The sequence below is a fragment of the Cherax quadricarinatus genome, chromosome 45, assembly GCF_038502225.1.
Source record: "Cherax quadricarinatus isolate ZL_2023a chromosome 45, ASM3850222v1, whole genome shotgun sequence".
In the NCBI taxonomy this organism is placed as follows: domain Eukaryota; kingdom Metazoa; phylum Arthropoda; class Malacostraca; order Decapoda; family Parastacidae; genus Cherax; species Cherax quadricarinatus.
The window spans coordinates 13,935,062-13,955,338 of record NC_091336.1 but is presented as its reverse complement, the minus strand read 5'-3'; the positions used below and the strand labels follow the sequence as shown (position 1 = coordinate 13,955,338).

Genomic DNA, 20,277 nt, shown 5'->3' with positions numbered 1-20,277 from the left:
ATATATTACCAGAGATTATATTGGCAAATGAGTCTGAAAACCATGTGAGCCATGGCATAGATGAGGGAAAGACTGTTCATTAGTGAGAAATCTAAAAACAAAAACAAACAAAAATTTAATGTAGGTAGAATAGAGGAATGTATTAAAAAACATTATTGTGGTGCCAACATATTTGTATGAGTGTGAGAGACAGTCTTCAGATGTAGTGGTATGGAGGATACTGTTGGTAGTGGAGATATGTTGATTGTGTGTTATGAATTTTATGCAGAGAATAGAGAGAACATAAGAAAGAAGGAACACTGCAGCAGGCCTACTGGCCCATGCGAAGCAGGTCCAAGTCTCCTACCGGCTTAAGCCAGTGCCCCAACCTAGTCAGGTCAGGTCACATTCACTTAAGGAAGGAGCATGGCATCTGACCTAGTAGCACAAGCTAGTCAGGTCCAACTCACACCCACCCGCACCCACTCATGCATTTATCTAACCTATCTTTAACCCTTTTAGGGTCTCCAGGCCCTCTCCCAGACTTGTTCTCAGGGTTGCCCAAATTTAAAAAAAAAAAATTATGTTTTCTTATGAAAAGATAAGGAATCTTTTCCCGATCATAATGACACCAAAACTATGAAATTTGATGGAAAACTTACGGAATTATGCTCTCGTGAAGTTAGCGGTCTCGATGGTGTTTACGCATCAGCGATTTTGCCCACTTTGAGCCCTATTTTCGGCCAATTCCAGTGTACTACTCGACAAAAATCATAATTATTTTGCTAGAACTCCATTTTATCTATCGAATGAGCACAAGAAACCACCAATTTACCGATTTCAACTATCCAATAAAGTGGTCAGAATTTAGCAATTTTGCCAATTTCACACAAATTTCAAAAGATGCCAATTTCCAAATAGGGTCCAGAATAAACAAGAAAGATATTCCTGGCACTGAAATAACATTTCTTCTGTTCATTAGTCACGTCCCCAGGCCCCCTCTTACATTTCTTTTGCTTTTCACTTTGAATTTTTATTCTCACAAAAAAATAGAAGATTTACTGTTATGCAGACTACTGCATTAGTGTAGAAATGGTATAAATAATATCGGCGCACTTGTGAAAGAATATTAGACTCGCCAGTTGACGTTATTGGACGCTTAGCATGATTTGTTTACTTTTGAACTTCGGTAAAAATCGAACATTTCTGCTACTTTGAGCTCAATTTCAGGGTACTAATCATTGTAAAACCAGTCAAAAATCATCTCAATTTCTGTAATATGTCTTCCATTCTATAAAATGAGACCAGGAAAACTAGAATACAACAATAAATACCATATGAAAATACAGTGCAAAGTCGCTGTTTTAATCCAAAAACACGGTCAAAGTTTTTTTTTTCTCATTACGCACTGTGTGCTGCAGGATTTTTTTTATACTGTGCACACTGACCACATATACCCATTCTTTCATATGTAGGCCTACCAGCTTTCTCTCACTAGAGAGAATGCTGGTAGGCCTCTAACTACTCAGGCTTCTATAACTACTCAGGAACTTGTTACATTCATCTACAACTCTATTACCAAACCAGTGCTTTCCTATATCCTTCCTGAGTCAGAATTTTTCCAGCTTAGTCATTGCTGTGAGTCCTGTCTAGGCTAGATATTTTTAGCATGTTATTTACATCCCCTTTATTTATTCCTGTCTTCCATTTATTTATTTATTTTTTTTTTCAACAAGTCGGCCGTCTCCCACCGAGGCAGGGTGACCCAAAAAAGAAAGAAAATCCCCAAAAAGAAAATACTTTCATCATTCAACACTTTCACCACACTCACACATTATCACTGTTTTTGCAGAGGTGCTCAGAATACAACAGTTTAGGGGTTTGCCAATATCCCAAACCCCTCCTTTAAAGTGCAGGCATTGTACTTCCCATTTCCAGGACTCAAGTCCGACTGTATGAAAATAACCGGTTTCCCTGAATCCCTTCACTAAATATTACCCTGCTCACACTCCAACAGATCGTCAGGTCCCAAGTACCATTCGTCTTCATTCACTCCTATCTAACCCACTAACGCATGCTTTCTGGAAATCCAAGCCCCTCGCCCACAAAACCTCCTTTACCCCCTCTCTCCAACCCTTTTGAGGACGACCCCTACCCCGCCTTCCTTCCCCTATAGATTTATATGCTTTCCATGTCATTCTACTTTGATCCATTCTCTCTAAATGACCAAACCACCTCAACAACCCCTCTTCTGCCCTCTGACTAATACTTTTATTAACTCCACACCTTTTCCTAATTTCCACACTTCGAATTTTCTGCATAATATTTACACCACACATTACCCTTAAACAGGACATCTCCACTGCCTCCAACCGTCTCCTCGCTGCTGCATTTACCACCCAAGCTTCACACCCATATAAGAGTGTTGGTACTACTATACTTTCATACATTCCCTTCTTTGCCTCCATAGATAACGTTTTTTGACTCCACATATACCTCAACGCACCACTCGCCTTTTTTCCCTCATCAATTCTATGATTAACCTCATCCTTCATAAATCCATCCGCCGACACGTCAACTCCCAAGTACAGTGGACCCCCGCATAACGATATTAATCAGTTCCTGAGAGCTCATTGTTATGCGAAATTATCGTTATGCGAATGAATTTTCCCCATAAGAAATAATGGAAATCAAATTAATCCGTGCAAGACACCCCAAAGTATGAAAAAAAATTTTTTTACCACATGAAATATTAATTTTAATACACACAAACTGAAAAAGACATGCACAGTTACATGACACTTACTTTTATTGAAGATCTGGTGATGATTGATGGGATGGGAGGAGGAGAGAGTCTTAGTGTTTAGAAGGGGAATCCCCTTCCATTAAGACTTGAGGTGTCAAGTCCTTTTCCAGGGTTACTTCCCTTCTTCTTTTAATGCCACTAGGACCAGTTTCAGGGTCACTGGACTTCTGTCGCACAACATATCTGTCCATACACAAATAACCCGCACATAAAAGACAGAAGCTTACGACGACGTTTCGGTCCGACTTGGACCATTGACAAAGTCACAGTGTGACTTTGTCAATGGTCCAAGTCGGACCGAAACGTCGTCGTAAGCTTCTGTCTTTTATGTGCGGGTTATTTGTGTATCGTTCCAGTCACGGTATTGTGCCTTTTTGTTATTTAACATATCTGTCCATAGAGGCCTGTACCTCCCGTTCCTTTATGACTTTCCTAAAGTGGTTCACAACATTGTCAGTGTAATAGTCACCAGCACGGCTTGCAATAGCTGTGTTAGGGTGATTGTCATCAAAAAACGTTTGCACTTTAAACCACACTGCACACATTTCCTTAATCTTTGAAGTAGGCAACTTCTTCAATTCCTCTCTCCCCTCCTCCGAAGCAGTTTCCTCAGGTCTGGCCTCATGCTGATGAAGATGATCTAGCAGCTCATCAGTGGTTAGTTCTTCATTGTCCTCCTCCACCAACTCTTCCACATCATCCCCACTAACCTCCAACCCCAAGGACTTTCCCAATGCCACAATGGATTCCTCAACTGGCATAGGATTCCCAGGGTTAGCCTCAAACCCTTCAAAATCCCTTTTGTCTACACATTCTGGCCACAGTTTCTTCCAAGCAGAGTTCAAGGTCCTCTTAGTCACTCCCTCCAAAGCCTTACCTATAAGGTTTACACAATTGAGGATATTAAAGTGCTCTCTCCAAAACTCTCTTAGAGTCAATTGAGTTTCTGAGGTCACTACAAAGCACCTTTCAAACAGAGCTTTTGTGTACAGTTTTTTGAAGTTTGCAATAACCTGCTGGTCCATGGGCTGCAGGAGAGGAGTGGTATTAGGAGGCAAAAACTTCACCTTAATGAAGCTCATGTCCCCAAAAAGTCGCTCTGCCACGTCTGTAGGATGACCAGGAGCATTGTCTAACACCAGGAGGCACTTAAGGTCTAATTTCTTTTCAGTTTGGTAATTTTTCACATTGAGAGCAAATGCTTGGTGTAACCAGTCATAGAAAAAGTCCCTAGTGGCCCATGCCTTACTGTTTGCCCTCCACAGCACACACAAATTAGCCTTGAGGATATTCTTTTGCCTGATTGCTCTGGGAGTTTGAGAGATTTATACACTAATAAAGGCTTCACTTTGCAATCACCACAAGCATTGGAACACATGAGAAGAGTAAGCCTGTCTTTCATAGGCTTATGTCCTGGGAGTGCCTTTTCCTCCTGAGTAATGTAGGTCCTGCTTGGCATTTTCTTCCAAAACAGGCCTGTTTCATCGCAATTAAACACTTGTTCAGGTTCCAGTCCTTCACTGTTTATGTAATCCTTGAATTCCTGCACATATTTTTCAGCTGCTTTGTGGTCCGAACTGGCAGCCTCACCATGCCTTATCACACTATGTATGCCACTACGCTTCTTAAATCTCTCAAACCAACCTTTGCTGGCCTTAAATTCACTCACATCATCACTAGTTGCAGGCATTTTTTTAATTAAATCCTCATGCAACTTCCTAGCCTTTTCACTTATGATCACTTGAGAGATGCTATCTGTTTTTCATTTATCCACACCAATAAGAGTCTCTCAACATCTTCTATCACTTGCGATCTCTGTTTTGAAAACACAGTTGAACCTTTGGCAAGAACAGCTTCCTTGATTGCCGTTTTGTTGGACACAATAGTAGCGATTGTTGATTGGGGTTTACTATACAACCTGGCCAGCTCGGAGACACGCACTCCACTTTCATACTTAGCAATGATCTCTTTCTTCATCTCTATAGTAATTCTCACCCTTATTCCTGTAGGGTTGGCACTAGAAGCTTTCTTGGGGCCCATGGTCACTTATTTTGCAGATAAAATCACCAAAAACACTGTAATAATACGAAATGTTCCGATTGTATGCTTGGATGTTACCGCGGAGGCTGGCTGGTAAACAATGCCACCGGCGGAACATGTGAGGCTGGCTCATGCTGCACATTTGACGCTTCTTGGACGAATAGCGTTGAGCGGGTTTTTTAGCGGTATGCAAGGCAAAATCTTAGTGATAAAATGTATCGGTATGCGGATTTAACGTTATGTGATGCCAACAGTATGCAAGGGTCCACTGTATCTGAAAACATTCACTTCTTCCATACTCCTCCTCCCCAATTTGATATCCAATTTTTCTTTATCTAAATCATTTGATACCTTCATCACCTTACTCTTTTCTGTGTTCACTTTCAACTTTCTACCTTTACACACATTCCCAAACTCATCCACTAGCCTTTGCAATTTTTCTTTAGAATCTCCCATAAGCACAGTATCATCAGCAAAAAGTAACTGTGTCAATTCCCATTTTGAATTTGATTCCCCAAAATTTAATCCCACCCCTCTCCCGAACACCCTAGCATTTACTTCCTTTACAACCCCATCTATAAATATATTAAACAACCATGGTGACATTACACATCCCTGTCTAAGACCTACTTTTACCGGGAAGTATTCTCCCTCTCTTCTACACACCCTAACCTGAGCCTCACTATCCTCATAAAAACTCTTTACAGCATTTAACCCTTTGAGGGTTTCGGCCGTACTAGTACGGCTTACGACCCAGGGTTTTTGATGTACTAGTATGCCTAAATTCTAGCACCCTCAAATCTAGTGGGAGAAAGCTGGTAGGCCTACATATGAAAGAATCGGTCTATGTGGTCAGTGTGCACAGTATAAAAAAAATCCTGCTGCACACAGTACATAATGAGAAAAAAAAACTTTGACCATTTTTTTGGAATAAAACAGCGATTTTGCACTGTATTTTCGTATGGTATTTATTGTTGTATTCTAGTTTTCTTGGTCTCATTTTATAGAATGGAAGACATATTACAGAAATTGAGATGATTTTGACTGGTTTTACAATGAAAAGTACCTTGAAATTGAGCTCAAAGTAGCAAAAATGTTCGATTTTTACCAAAGTTCAAAAGTAAACAAATCATGCCAAGCATCCAATACACGTCAACTGGTGAGTCTAATATTCTTTTGCAAGTGCACCAATATTATTTATACCATTTTTTACACTAATGCAGTAGTCTGCATAACAGTAAATCTTCTGTTTTTTGTGAGAATAAAAATTCAAAGTGGAAAGCAAAAGAAGGTAAGAGGGGCCTTGAGACGTGACTAATGAACAAAGGAAATGTAATTTTAGTGCCAGGAATGTCTTTCTTGTTTATTCTGGACCCTATTCGGAAATTGGCATCTTTTGAAATTTGTGTGAAATTGGCAAAATTGCTAAATTCTGACCACTGTATTGGATAGTTGAAATTGGTAAATGGGTGGTTTCTTGCACTCATTCGATAGAAAAAATGGAACTCTAGCGAAATATTCATGTTTTTTGTCAACTAGTGCAGTGGAATTGGCCGAAAATGGGGCTCAAAGTGGGCAAAATCACCGATGCGTAAACATCGCCGAGACCTCTAACTTCGCGAGATCATAATTCCGTAAGTTTTCCATCAAATTTCATAATTTTGGTGTCATTATGATCGGGAAAAGATTCTCTATCTTTTCATAAGATTTTTTTTTTTTTTTTAAATTTGGCCGACCCTGAGAACGAGTCTCGGAGAGGGCCTGTCAACCCTCAGAGGGTTAATTAAACTTACCACCTATTCCATATACTTGCAACATCTGCCACATTGCTCCTCTATCCACTCTATCATATGCCTTTTCTAAATCCATAAATGCAATAAAAACTTCCCTACCTTTATCTAAATACTGTTCACATATATGCTTCAATGTAAACACTTGATCTACACATCCCCTACCCACTCTGAATCCTCCCTGCTCATCCGCAATCCTACATTCTGTCTTACCTCTAATTCTTTCAATTATAACCCTACCGTACACTTTTCCTGGTATACTCAGTAAAGTTATTCCTCTGTAATTTTTACAATCTCTTTTGTCCCCTTTCCCTTTATATAAAGGGACTATTCATGCTCTCTGCCAATCCCTAGGTACCTTCCCCTCTTTCATACATTTATTGAACAAAAGTACCAACCACTCCAACACTATATCCCCCCCTGCTTTTAACATTTCTGTCATGATCCCATCAGTTCCAGCTGCTTTACCCCCTTTCATTCTACATAATGCCTCGCGTACCTCCCCCACACTTACATTCAGAATCCCCCCCCCCCCCTAACTCTACACCTTTCTAGAGAGTGCAGATTCAGGGCCCTCAGTCTATCCTCATAGGAAAGATTTCTGGTACACAAGATCAACTTTGTCATCCTCCTTTGTACATTTTCCAGAGCATTTATATCCATTCTGTATTACGGTGGCCAAAACTGTGCAGCATAATCTAAATGAGGCCTAACCAAGGATATATAGAGTTGAAGAACAACCTGAGGACTCCTATTATTTATGCTTCTTGATATGAAGCCAAGGATTCTGTTCGCTTTATTGCAAACACTTATGCACGTTGTCTTGGTTTTAGATTACTGCTAACTAAAACTCCCAAATCCTTTTCGCAATCCGTAATATTAATATCTACATTATTTAGTTTATATGTGGCATGGTTATTTACCTGTCCAATGTTTAGAACTTTGCATTTTTCTATATTAAACTGCATCTGCCACTCCTCCGACCACTGCACCAGTCTATTCAAATCTCCCTGGAGTGCTCTAATGTCCTCATCAGAATTAATTCGATGACCTATTTTGGTGTCATCGGCAAGCTTGCTAATGTTGCTGTTTATTCAGTCATTTATGTCATTTATGTAGACTGTGAACAACAAGGGGCCCAACGCTGACCCCTGTGAAACATCGCTTGTGACTCTTCCCCACTCTGATTTCTCCCCATTTATGCAAACTCTCTGCTGCCTGTTTGTCAACCATGCCTCTATCCAGGAAAAAATTTCTATTCCGTGTGCCTTAATTTTCCTCAATAGTCTATGATGTGGGACTCTATCGAAAGCCTTACTGAAGTCCATATACACAATGTCATATTCATTTCCATGATCTACCTCCTCAAATACCTTAGTGAAAAAAGTTAATAAATTCATAAGGCAGGAACGCCCTTTTGTAAAACCATGCTAGATTTGTTGATTAATTTATGCTTTTCTGGATGGCTACGAATTGCCTTGGCAATTTTTGATTCCATAAATTTCCCCACTATGGAGGTTAGGCTTATTGGTCTATAGTTCGAAGCTAAGGACTTGTCACCTGTTTTGAAAATAGGTATCACATTTCCGTTTTCCACTTATCTGGCACCATGCCAGTTTGTAGTGATATGTTGAAAAGATAGCCAAAGATTTGCTAATCTCCTCTTTACATTCCTTTAGAACCCTTGCATACAGTTCATCAGGGCCTGGGGATTTGTTAGGGTTTAATTTATCTGTTTGTCTAAGGACCATGCCACTTGTGGCCCTAATCGTGCATAGTTTATTATCATCCTGTTCTACACAATTTATTATTTCTGGAATATTGCTAGTATTTTCCTGTGTAAAGACTGAGAGGAAGTAAGTGTTAAAAATTCTACGCATTTCCTTATCACCGTCAGCGAGCTGACCCAAGTGACTTTTGAGTGGGCCTATCTTGTCCCTAATCTTACTTCTGTATCCCTGAAAGAATTCTTTTGGGTTAGTCTTCGATTCTCTTGCAACTTTAACCTTATAATCTCTCTTTGCCATTCCCTTTTTTATTTCCCTTTTAACTGAATATATTGATTTCTTAACTGCCCCTCTCCTGTTTTGATTTGCCTATATATGCCTCTCTTTTGACCAATGAGATGTTTTAGTCTATTGTTCATCCATTTAGGATCATTTTTGTTTGATCTGTTTTTCATATTTGGAATATAAATTGTCTGAACAGCTACAACTATGCTCTGGAAAACCTCATATCGGCAACCATCACCACCTACCTGACCCATAGTCAGGTCATTTCAGTTCAGCCCACCCAGGTAATTTTTCACTCCTATGAAATCAGCCAAATAGAAGTCAGGGACAGAGACTTGATTGCCATTATTAGGGTAATTCCATGATATATTAAAACTGAATGATTTGTGATCACTTTCCCCAAGCTCATCATTAACCTCAAGATTATTAATTAGTGATTCCATGCTGGCAAGAACCAAGTCAAGCAGTTTATTTCCTCTAGTTGGTTCTGTCACAGACTCTTTTAAAAAACAATACTGAATCGTATCAAGAAAGTCACTTAACTCTAAATTTCCTGTCAAATTGCTCCAGTCAGTTTGTCTAAAGTTGAAAACTCCCATTAGTACAAATTTCCGTATGTAGATGCCTTATGAATTTCGTCCCATAGAAGTTTACTGCACTCCTTATCAAGATTTGGGGGCCTGTAAATCACACCCAAGATTAGTTTTTCACAGCCTTCGAGAAGCTGTAACCAAACACATTCAGCGGCTGACGCTTCTAATTTTATATCTTGTCTAACACAACAATTAAATTGTCTCTGACATACATCGCTACTCCACCACCCTTCCTGTTGATCCTATCAGTGTGGAATAATTTATAGCCTTGTATGTGACATTCAGAAGGCATCTCTCTATCTTTCAGATTGAGCCAGGTTGCTGTTATAGCAATACTGTCTATGTTTCCTGCACTTGCAATTAATCTTAGCTTATCTATCTTATTTCTTACACTCCTCCTATTAGTATAGTAAACCTTAAGGGAGCTAGTCCCTTGCTGCCCTCTGCTGTCTCCCTTTGTTTGCTGGCCTGATCCATTGTATTTATTTATAACTTTATAATGAATGTCTTATACAGTATTTTTACTGTTTTCAACCTTAGTGTTGCAACCAGACTGTTTCCCACACACACCCATACCTCTATCTTCTATCAGTTTAAAATCCTAGACATGTCAGCAATGGCCCTCTCAATTGAGTTCACAAGTGCTACCACCTCTGCCCCAGAGAGATGTACCCAATCCCTTGCATACATATCATGTTTGCCATAAAAGTTGTCCCAGTTGTCAATGAATGGGATTGCAAGTTCCTTGCAGTATCTGTCTAGCCAGCAATTTACACCAATTGCCCTAGACAACCATTCAGTGCCCACTCCCCTTATAGGCAAGATGCTACATATGATTGGGATCCCCTCCACTAGACTTAATTAAATCTATAGCTGACCTGTACTTATCTAACAACTCTTCTCTCCTACCCTTCCCAATATCATTTCCACCAGCACTAAGGCAGATAATGGGCTTGTTCCCATTACCGGACATGATATTATTCAACCTGCTGACTATGTCACCAACACCAGCTCCAGGAAAGCATACACTCTCTTATTCCTCTTACAGAAAGCATGGTCCATATATCTTACCTGTGAGTCACCAACCACAAGAATTCGCTTACCTCTATTTGCAGGGAAAGTAGTACCTTTACCTTCAATGACCACTGAAGTACACTCATCCTGAAGAACAGAGAAGCAATTTCCCACCTTCAAATCTTCTTTCTTAACTTCTCTTATTGTGATGCTCCTCTCCTTACTGGGAACCACTCGCCACTTGTAGCAGGTGCTGGATTGCACCTCACTGCTGGTAGCCTTTATGTCCCCTCCCCTTCAGCCTCCTCGCAGCGAGTGACAGACTGCACCTCACTGCTGGTAGCCTCATTCCCCTCAACCACCCCAGCCACCTCACACTCACTCCCAAACCCATCGATGTGAACCTTCTTACCACTGAAGATATTATAACATGGTTTGGTTATTTAAGAAGGTTGAACCTAGCTAGGTTACCCAAGTGGGTATATATATCTGAGGTGGATGATAGGTAGCCACAGCATATGGAGCTTTCCAAGAAGAGTTGGACTTAATCTGTGAATGAGGTTTTGAGAGGTAGGGGTTTGAGGATCTAGTAAGCATATGTAACCAAGATAGATTGTTGTGAGTAGAGACATGCAATTTCTTGGGATTTGGTTTGTTGGTGAGTAGGATGTTATTCACCCAGCCATGCTTCTTCACCATTATTTACATATATTTTAGAGCATTTGTGCATCCAAGGTAGAAGAGGGCATAAGAATTCTATAATTACAATGCATAATACAGTTCTGTATATTCAGAAGTGACGTCTAATCAAAATACTGATTTTGGCTTTTTAGAGTTATAGCTGTGATGGAGTGTTGCATGTTTTCTTTCTTGCTCATTATTCTCTGGCATATTACTCACTGATGTGCACAACATCAATGAGTAGACATACAGTGGAACCCCGAATGTCGGCTGTAATCCATTCCAGAAGGTCGGCCTAAATTTGAAAAGGCCTAAATTCGAAGCAATATTTCCAATAAGAATTAATGTAAATACAATTAATATCTTCCAGACACCAAAAAAAAAAAATAAAAAAATAGTTTGTAAAGTTTAACTATAGTTTTACATACACAAAACAATGACAGTTACATATAAATGAATATTTAAATAATTATTACATACCTGTATTGAAGACTCTTGTTGGCATATGGAAGACAGGGAGGGGAGAGGGAGGAGGAGAGGCTATTGTTTGGAAGGGGAATTCCCCTCCATAATGACTTCAGGTATTCTCTCTCTGGGGTTACTTCCCTTCTTTGTCTTTTAATGGCACTAGGACCAGCTTGAGAGTCACTGGACTCCTGTCGCACAAAAAACTGTCCAGAGAGGTCTGTTTCTGGCACCTCTTTAAGATTTGCCTGAAGTGGGTCAAGGTCTTGTCACTGAACATGTTACAGATAAGGCTTGTTTCAGCTTGGTCAGGGTGATATTTCTCAGCATAAGCTTGTACCCTACTCCACATTGCACAAATCTCCTTAATCTCTGAAGAAGGCACCTCCTTCCCTCTCTCTTCCTCCTTCTCTGAAGCAAGTTCTTCAGCTGTAGTCTGTTGCTGTTCCAGTTGAAGGTGTTGCAGCTCTTCAGTGGTTAGCTCTTACCTGTGGTCTTCCACTATCTCTTCCACAACAGGCTTAGGGTTGTCAGGGTTAGCCTCAAACCCTTCAAAATCCTTTTCGAGGACACATTCTGGCCACAGTTTTCTCCAAGAAGAGTTCAAAGTCCTGGAAGTCACTCCCTGCCAAGCCTTACCTATAAAACTTATGCAGTTATAGATATTGAAGTGATTTCTCCAGAACTCTCCTAGGTTCAATTTAGTGTCTGAGGTCACTTCAAAGCACCTTTGAAACTCTGCTTTTATGTAGAGTTTTTTGAAGTAAGAAGTGACCTGCTGGTCCATGGGCTGGATGAGAGGAGTAATGTTAGGAGGCAAGAACTTCGCTGTTATAAAACTGAAATCCCTAGACAGTTGGTCTACCAAGTTTGGAGGATGAGCAGGAGCATTGTCCATTACCAGGTGGCACTTGAGTGGCAATTAATTTTCTTGGAGGTATTTTTTCACACTCAGGCCAAACACTTCATGGACCAGTCACTAAAAATTTGCTTTGTGACCCGTGCCTTATTGTTAGCCCTCCACATCACACATAATCTACTCTTGATAACATTTTTTTCTTGAACATTCTGGGATTTTCAGAGTGATACACCAGTAAAGCCTTCACTTTGAAATCCCCACTAGCATTAGCACAAAACAAAAAAGTTAGCCTATCCTTCATAGGCTTGTGTCCTGGCAGCGTCTTTTCTTCCTGCATGATGTAGGTCCTCTTGGGCATTTTCTTCCAAAAGAGGCCTGTTTTGTCACAATTGTACACTTGTTGGGGGTGGAATATTTCAGTCTCTACGTACCCCTTGAATTCCTGCACAAATTTTTCAGCTGCATGCTTGTCTGAATTTGCAGCCTCACCATGCCTTACAACGCTGTGTATGCCACTACGCTTCTTAAGTCTGTTAAACCAACCTCTGCTGGCCAATAAATGCAGCGGCTGATATTCGGGGTTCCACTATACTGTATTTGCCATAATAAGTTGAAAATTAATATAATATGGAATCCAAATAACTGGTTGGGTCAGAGAGAGAGAATGTGAGATGGAGAACTAGATGAATGGCCCAGATTAGAATGTCTGAATTAATCCCAAAGTTTATAATAAGTATTTTGGGAGTTTTTAATTAAAAAATGAAAGTCAAAGATCTGTGGAAACACACAAATATCCAAACGTATAAATAGAAGTCTTTAGTTCTTCAAAAACCCATTTTGTCCTTGCTTAAAATGACATGCATTTTTTTTTTTTTTAAATACTGTATTACCTTGCAAGTTGTGGAGATTGTGGTTTTTGCTTTTTCTTGTAATCATTTGTTCTTAAAACTTTCAACTGCAGTTTTGGCACTGCTGATAATTTTACTATTTTCTGCTTTTCTTGTTTGCCTCAGTGGATATGTTTCATGTGAAAAGAGCTGTGAAGAAGCTTTATATTCTAAGGAAAATGATAAGGACCTTTAAGAGCAGAGGTAGTAATTTATTCTTGCACATTGGTTAAGCTCTCTTTCTCTTGTATTTTTGTATACACATGCAGTATAGTATAAAGTTGATCTTTTAGTTCTGTTTAAATGTTTTAAGAATGTTATGTATACAGCTTTATGATTATAAAGCAGTGGTATTAACATAGACATCAGATTTGGTATAGTTTTAGTATATAATTGTATGTGCTATATAGTACATGTATATTCTAGTGTAGTACAGTACCAAAGTTATCAGTAAAATTATTCTTGGAAAACTTTGCTGTGTTACACACTTGGTGATAGAGATAAATCTGAAGATTGAGACACTTATGCAACATATGGGAATCTTTATTTAGGAAACATTTTGCCACACAGTGGTTTCACCAGTCCAATACAAAGCAGAAAGGTGTAAGGAGAGGAGGAGTTTGAGGTAATCAAACCCTCAGCCTGGAGTCAATGTGTTCAGTCCATCGATCTTGTAGGCTGAGGGACTGATTACCTCAAACTCCTCCTCTCCTTACACCTTTCTGCTTTGTATTGGACTGATGAAACCACTGTGTGGCGAAACGTTTCCTAAATAAAGATTCCCATATGTTGCATAAGTGTCTCAATCTTCAACTTGTCGGTTTTCAAAACCATTCATCACAGAGATAAATCTATCCATAATATACAATATTTTATAAACTTTGTCATCTGTTACATTGTGTCTTTACTACATCTCTGTCTGACTGGTACAGTTACTCTGTAAAAAAGTCTTAGCACAATAGCATCTTTTGTTAGTTTTCTTAGCTTCAACATTGCTTTTGGTTTGTCTCTTGCAAAAACTAATTTTTGAAGCATATTCAACCTTATTTTATTAATTATTGCAAATTTAGTGTCTTACCTGTGTTAATCTTTCTCCCTTCTGCCAATATTCACATTAACCCTTTGACTGTTTCCGACGTATAAATACGTCTTACGAGCCAATGTTTCTGACGTATTTATACGCACAAATTCTAGCGGCTTCAAATCGAGCGCCAAAGGCCTGATAGGCCTACACGGGAGAGAATGGGTCTCAGTGGTCGGTGTGCACCCTGTGAAAAAAATCTGGGACCTAGCGGTGCATTGTGGGAACGCCATGTTGTCAGTCCATTTTCACCATGCCTCTCGGTAAGAAGTTCCTCACTCCTCGGCGGATTGGAGGTCTTTTGTTCCCAAGTGATAGCTCTAACAGCGATGAAAGTGTCAGTGACAGTGAATTCAAGGGTTTTCAAGTGAGTGTTACCGAAAAAAGTGCCCAGGATAACGTAAATAGTGACGAAAACCCAGATGACCCACAACCTTCGACCTCTGGTGCTGTGCCGGCTTGTTCACGTTCACGTTCGCCTGTACCAGGACGAAAGAGGAAACTATTTGGTCGTGTACAACACCCTGATGATAGCAGTGATAGTGATAGTGATAGTGATAGTGATTTCAAGGTCATTGAAAGCAGTTCTAGTGACAGTGAGAGTGAATATTCCCCAGTGAAGCGCCAGTATGTACGACGTAGCATGCGGTCTGGTAGTGTTTCATATGTTGTTCCAAGGGGAAGGAGAAACTCTGGGAGCACATCCCGTGGCCCAACACCACGACCTGATAGTGAAGATGATGATATTGTAACGATGGGTATGAATGGTGACAGTGAGGGAGGAGGCAGTGGTGGTGATAGTGAGGGTGGCACGGCCCATGTGGCACCATCACCGAGCCACGCTACTAGCCACGCGGCTGACTCAGCAGAACAACCAGCCTCACCCTACCCCACACTGCCACAACCTGCACCACCACAACCTGCACAGCCACAACCACGGTACAATATCCAGACCCCACCAGCAGACCGCATCTGGGATTGGCAGGACTGTGACGAGTTTGTTCCCAGTCCCCATGACTTTGATGAAACACAAAGTGGAATAAAGCCATCTTGTCCACTTGGGAACAATGCCAGTGAACTGGACTGCTTTGAGTTATTTTTCGATGAACCCCTGATGGACATCATTGTCAGGGAAACAAATACATACTGTGATTACACCATGGCAAATACAATTCTCTCACCAAAATCACGGCTACACAAGTGGAAGGAGACAACTGTGGCAGAGATGTACCTGTTTTTTGCCACAATAATGCTTATGCCACATGTGTATAAGCACACTGTCACCACATACTGGACAACAGATCGCCTGATTTCAACTCCAGGTTTTAGTGACATTATAGGTGTCAATCGTTTCCTGATACTGTTGCGTATGTTACACTTTTCAGACAAAACCAGGCCTGACAGAAGCGACAGGTTATATAAGATAAGAAATGTGTTTATGTACCTGAAACAAAAGTGCTGCATGTATTTTTATCCCTTCAGGAAGCTTGTTATTGATGAGTCCTTGATTTTATTCAAAGGAAGACTCTCATTCAAGCAATATATACCAAGCAAGAGGAAACGCTTTGGTATAAAGCTATTTGTACTGTGTGATTGCAGAAGTGGTCTTGTTTTAGATATTATTGTGTACACTGGCAGTAATACTTTGAGAGATACCATGAAGTTATTGGGTATCTCTGGTGATGTGGTTCGAACAATGATGGAACCATATCTTGGTAAGGGGCATATGTTATTTACTGATAACTGGTACACAAGCCCCTTACTCAGTGATTTCTTGCGAGTGAACTTGACAGACGTGTGTGGCACAGTGCGTGGTAATCGCAAACATATGCCAAGGTTCGACGCTGGCACTCGCAGAGGTGAGGTGCAAGCCTTTGCTGCCAATGACATCATGGCATTTCGGTGGCATGACAAACGTGATGTCACATTGTTGACATCAGTTCACACAAACGAAATGGTACCCAGTGGCAGGGACAACAGAGAGACCAATGAACCCATTCTAAAGCCTGCAGCTGTCATGGACTACAACCTCAATATGCGCTTAGTGGACAAATGTGACATGCAGATTGGGTTTGCAGACTGTGTACGCAAGAGTTATAAGTGGTATATCAAACTTTTTTTCCATCTTGTTGATATCTCTATGCTAAATGCTTATAACATATACAAGTTGAAGACCAACAAAACACCAAAATATGGTGAATTTTGCCTGTCAGTAATCAGACAAATAATTGCAAAGTACAAAGGAGCAACTCCTGCAATAGACCAGCGCCCACAGACGTCATCTCGTATGAGGCCTGGTGATCACTACCCCATACAACTGCCTCCTACTACTGCCAAGAAAAATGCTCAGAAGAGGTGTTATGTATGTATGCATACCACAAAACGCCCACAAACACGCAGAGACACTCGTTTTATGTGTGAGGAGTGTGAAGTGCCCCTCTGCATATACCCATGTTTCAAAGAGTTCCACAAGCTGCAGCAGTTCTAGGAACGTGGTTAGTGACTGTACATATGTATATATATTATGGAACAATAGTAATAAACATTGTTTTGTATTGTTTGTTTGTGTAAACAAAGTGTATACACAAACTAATAGTGATAAAGTTTGTTCTGTTATTGTGTTGTAAATAATGAGTGTATATTTGAACAATGCACCTTACATTGGTCTCACAGGCCACATAAGTTACCTGGAAAAGAAAAATATTGAAAAATGCAAGAAACCTTTGAATTAGAGTAAATAAAAGAATACCGGGTGGGCGGCAGTCGCCGCTGTTGCCGTACGCACGTCAATTTCTGCAAACTTTGCGGCTCTATATCTCGGTAAGTACTGATGGCAAAAAATTTTTTTTAGGCTTAAAACACTAGTAAAAATATTCCTAACATTTTCATAAGAAAAAATAATTTTTTTTTTTTTCGAATATTTGGCGACATAGAATGACAGTTTCAGAGAGGGCCCTGAAACAGTCAAAGGGTTAATCTGGTATATGGGTTAACTGTGTTTTATTGACTACAAATGGGCCATTAAAACTACCCATAACCTATTCACAGACATTCAAGAATACTTTAAATCCTAAAATAGCAATTAAAATTAACTCTTAGCATAAATACAATGAGAGAGAAACATCTCTTGGTGTATATATTCTTACTCAGTGATCTGTGCCTTTGTATTGCTTATCATTATCCTAGCTTCTGTAATGCTAATAGATTTCTCTCTGTGTACATAGATGTTTTAAGCTTCTTCACAATCATCCTGATTTTTTAAAAGTTTATTTTTTGCAACCATTTATTCTCGGTATTTTTGCCTGTTCTTTGCAAATAAACCTGTAAGCTGTACTTATTCTCTTACTGTTTCCTTGCTTTCTTCTTTCTTCCTGCTCACTACATTCAGGTAAGCCTTTCTAGTCATTTTCGCCACAGTCTTTCTTTCCTTTTAGAGACCCCTTTTTTTTTTTTTTTTTTTAAGAAGCATATCCTACCACAATGTAGTAGGTGAATTACTATACAGTGGACCCCCGGTTAACGATATTTTTTCATTCCAGAAGTATGTTCAGGTGCCAGTACTGACCGAATTTGTTCCCATAAGGAATATTGTGAAGTAGATTAGTCCATTTCAGACCCCCAAACATACACGTACAAACGCGCTTACATAAATACACTTACATAATTGGTCACATTGGGAGGTGATCGTTAAGCGGGGGTCCACTGTATATCATTCCTTAAAAACCTAACAATTTCTCAACATTCTACCCTCTTGTATCTTTCCACATTATCTGTTTTCATCAAACCTTGTAATACTAAATCTTTAATGCTGCTTTTTCCTCTTCTCATTTTTTTATTTGTCAGTGATTCCTATCAGCACATTGTGTGCCTAAAAAATTTCTTCAATGATGACTATCTACTTTAAATTCTTAATAAAATTCATAGGAAATATAAAACCCAGTTTGTTTGTTTCTTTGATAATTGTTTTGATGTAGAAGAGTCACAGCATGTCAGAATGCAGTAGATGAATTATATTATACCTTGAAACATAATTATTTTATAATAAACTACCCTCCTGTGTCCTTTCTACATTGTTTATTTTCTTCATACCTTTGTAATAATGTACTCTGTTCCCTTTTTATTTTTTTTCCCAACAATACACTGTACGTACTGTGGTAGTCATTTGAAAAAGAACTTTGGGAAATGATCCCTTATATAAAGAAGTTGTAAAACCAGGAAGCTAATAATAAAGATATTATGGCAGAATATAATAATTTATTGCAACAACATTTCATTAGGAGACCAAGCTTTTTCAAATCTAAGGGGTATATGTAGTTTGGAGAGTAGGCGACGAGTAGTTGTGAAATGCAAACCTGACTGTCAGGTCAGGAGAGCAATGTTTGCTGAAGAGCATGTGAGCCAAAGGTTCACCAGCTGAAAACTTTCCTGGCTCTGAGTGATTTGGTTCTATGGTATGAGTCAGAGCTACTTCAAGGCATTTTATTGTGTTTCTCTTTTTCATGGATAACTACATTCACCCTATAGTGTGAGGTTATGTCATGATGTAAGGTACAGTTGATGTTATTAGTGCACAAAGCATATCTGTGTTAGTATACGTGTGTGGATAAATCCCTAGCCATTTCACATATGTATACTTAATTACAGCCACTATAAGAAATGTTATAGAGGCCAGCATTGTCCTCAGAGTTGGCAGCCTTCTTAGGTCTAGTAACATCTTCAGTACTGATGAAGGTGATGGTGACAGTAACATTTTGGGGAAATTGGAGATGCATTGATCTGGTGCTACATTCTGCATCTGTCAATCTAGTTTGCTCGAAACTGTTCAGAACGTCATGTATTTAGAATGCAATAATACCGTACTGCTACCAATCTTGCTAATGCAATTTTGTATTTTGTTTAGTAGTATTTTTATTCTAACATTATGTGAACAGCTATTCACTGTTAATCAACCCCAATAGTAGAATTCATAAGACTAAATAAACCTATACAGTTAAATAATTGAATTTAATTGACATTGGGACTTTTTTTGTAGAGGTGGCTAATTAATTTTGTCCATCCTTGGGACTAATGTGCAGTCAAATAATTAATTTATTTATTCAACCTTAGCAGAGCAATCAACAGATTGATAGATCATATTTATATCACTTCAAGACTTCTTTCCAAAAACACAGATAATTGGACTAGTTGGTGATCAAATAACAGATGAATGACTGTAAGTTACAAAATTATAATAGCATCAATTAAATGAAACACAAGTCTTTCATTTAATTGAAATACGAATGTATGCTTGTACATTTTCTCTAAAAGTTTTATTATATTGTTAGTGGAGCCTTAACAGTTTTTATGTAGCAGATATCTTCAACATCAAGAAACTGCTTAAGGAGTATCGTCGTGACCAGAGGACACTATTAGAACCTGTCAAACCTGATGGCTTGGATTCTTCAGGCAAGGTGGTGTGGGCAGCAGTCATTATGTAAGGAATTAGGCTCTTGCTTTGGTTGATTGCAACATCATAGGTAACTGTTATGTTGCAATTCCTTAATGTTGAATATTATTGCAATAATGTTACTTCTAAATATAATAAATTTTATTTAAAGACATTGTTATAGAGAAAATAACAATAATGCACTCCCAGTTTCAGAATGAGATGCACTCTTGAAGTTTTTTGGAACTCTGTTCGTATCTATTTTCCCATAGAAAACCTTATTTACCAAAGAGATTTTGTCTTTCGTAGGCAAATACAATAGAAAACAGTACTGTTGCAATTTGTACATGTACATAGTAGAAATTGCAAAGAAGTGAGTATAGTTTCACTGTCAATTTTTTTTTTAACACAGCCATTTGACCCAAAAAGAAAGAAAAAACTTTCATCATCATTTCACACTTTCACCATCATTCATACATAATCACTGTCTGTGCAGAGGCACTCAGATACAACAGTTTAGATGTCCCTCCAAGCTGCCAATATTCCAAAACCCTCCTTTAAAGTGCAGGCATTGTACTTTCCATTTCCAGGACTCAAGTCTGGCTTGCTGGAAAAGAATTTCATGGGCTCCTCTATCAAACTGGC

At 39.2% G+C, this 20,277-nt stretch overlaps 1 protein-coding gene across 4 annotated transcripts in view; it reads left to right on the top strand.

The window, feature by feature from the left end:
* The window catches only part of ZnT49B (Zinc transporter 49B), a 145,887-nt gene that overhangs the window by 61,971 nt on the left and 63,639 nt on the right, over positions 1–20,277 (top strand). For 3 of the 4 annotated variants that reach the window (XM_070094312.1, XM_070094311.1, XM_070094315.1), the window contains exon 6: positions 19,557–19,680. In XM_070094312.1, the coding sequence (XP_069950413.1) occupies positions 19,557–19,680 (124 nt within the window). The remainder of the gene's footprint in view (positions 1–19,556; positions 19,681–20,277) is intronic. The other variant, XM_070094313.1, reaches the window with a different exon arrangement.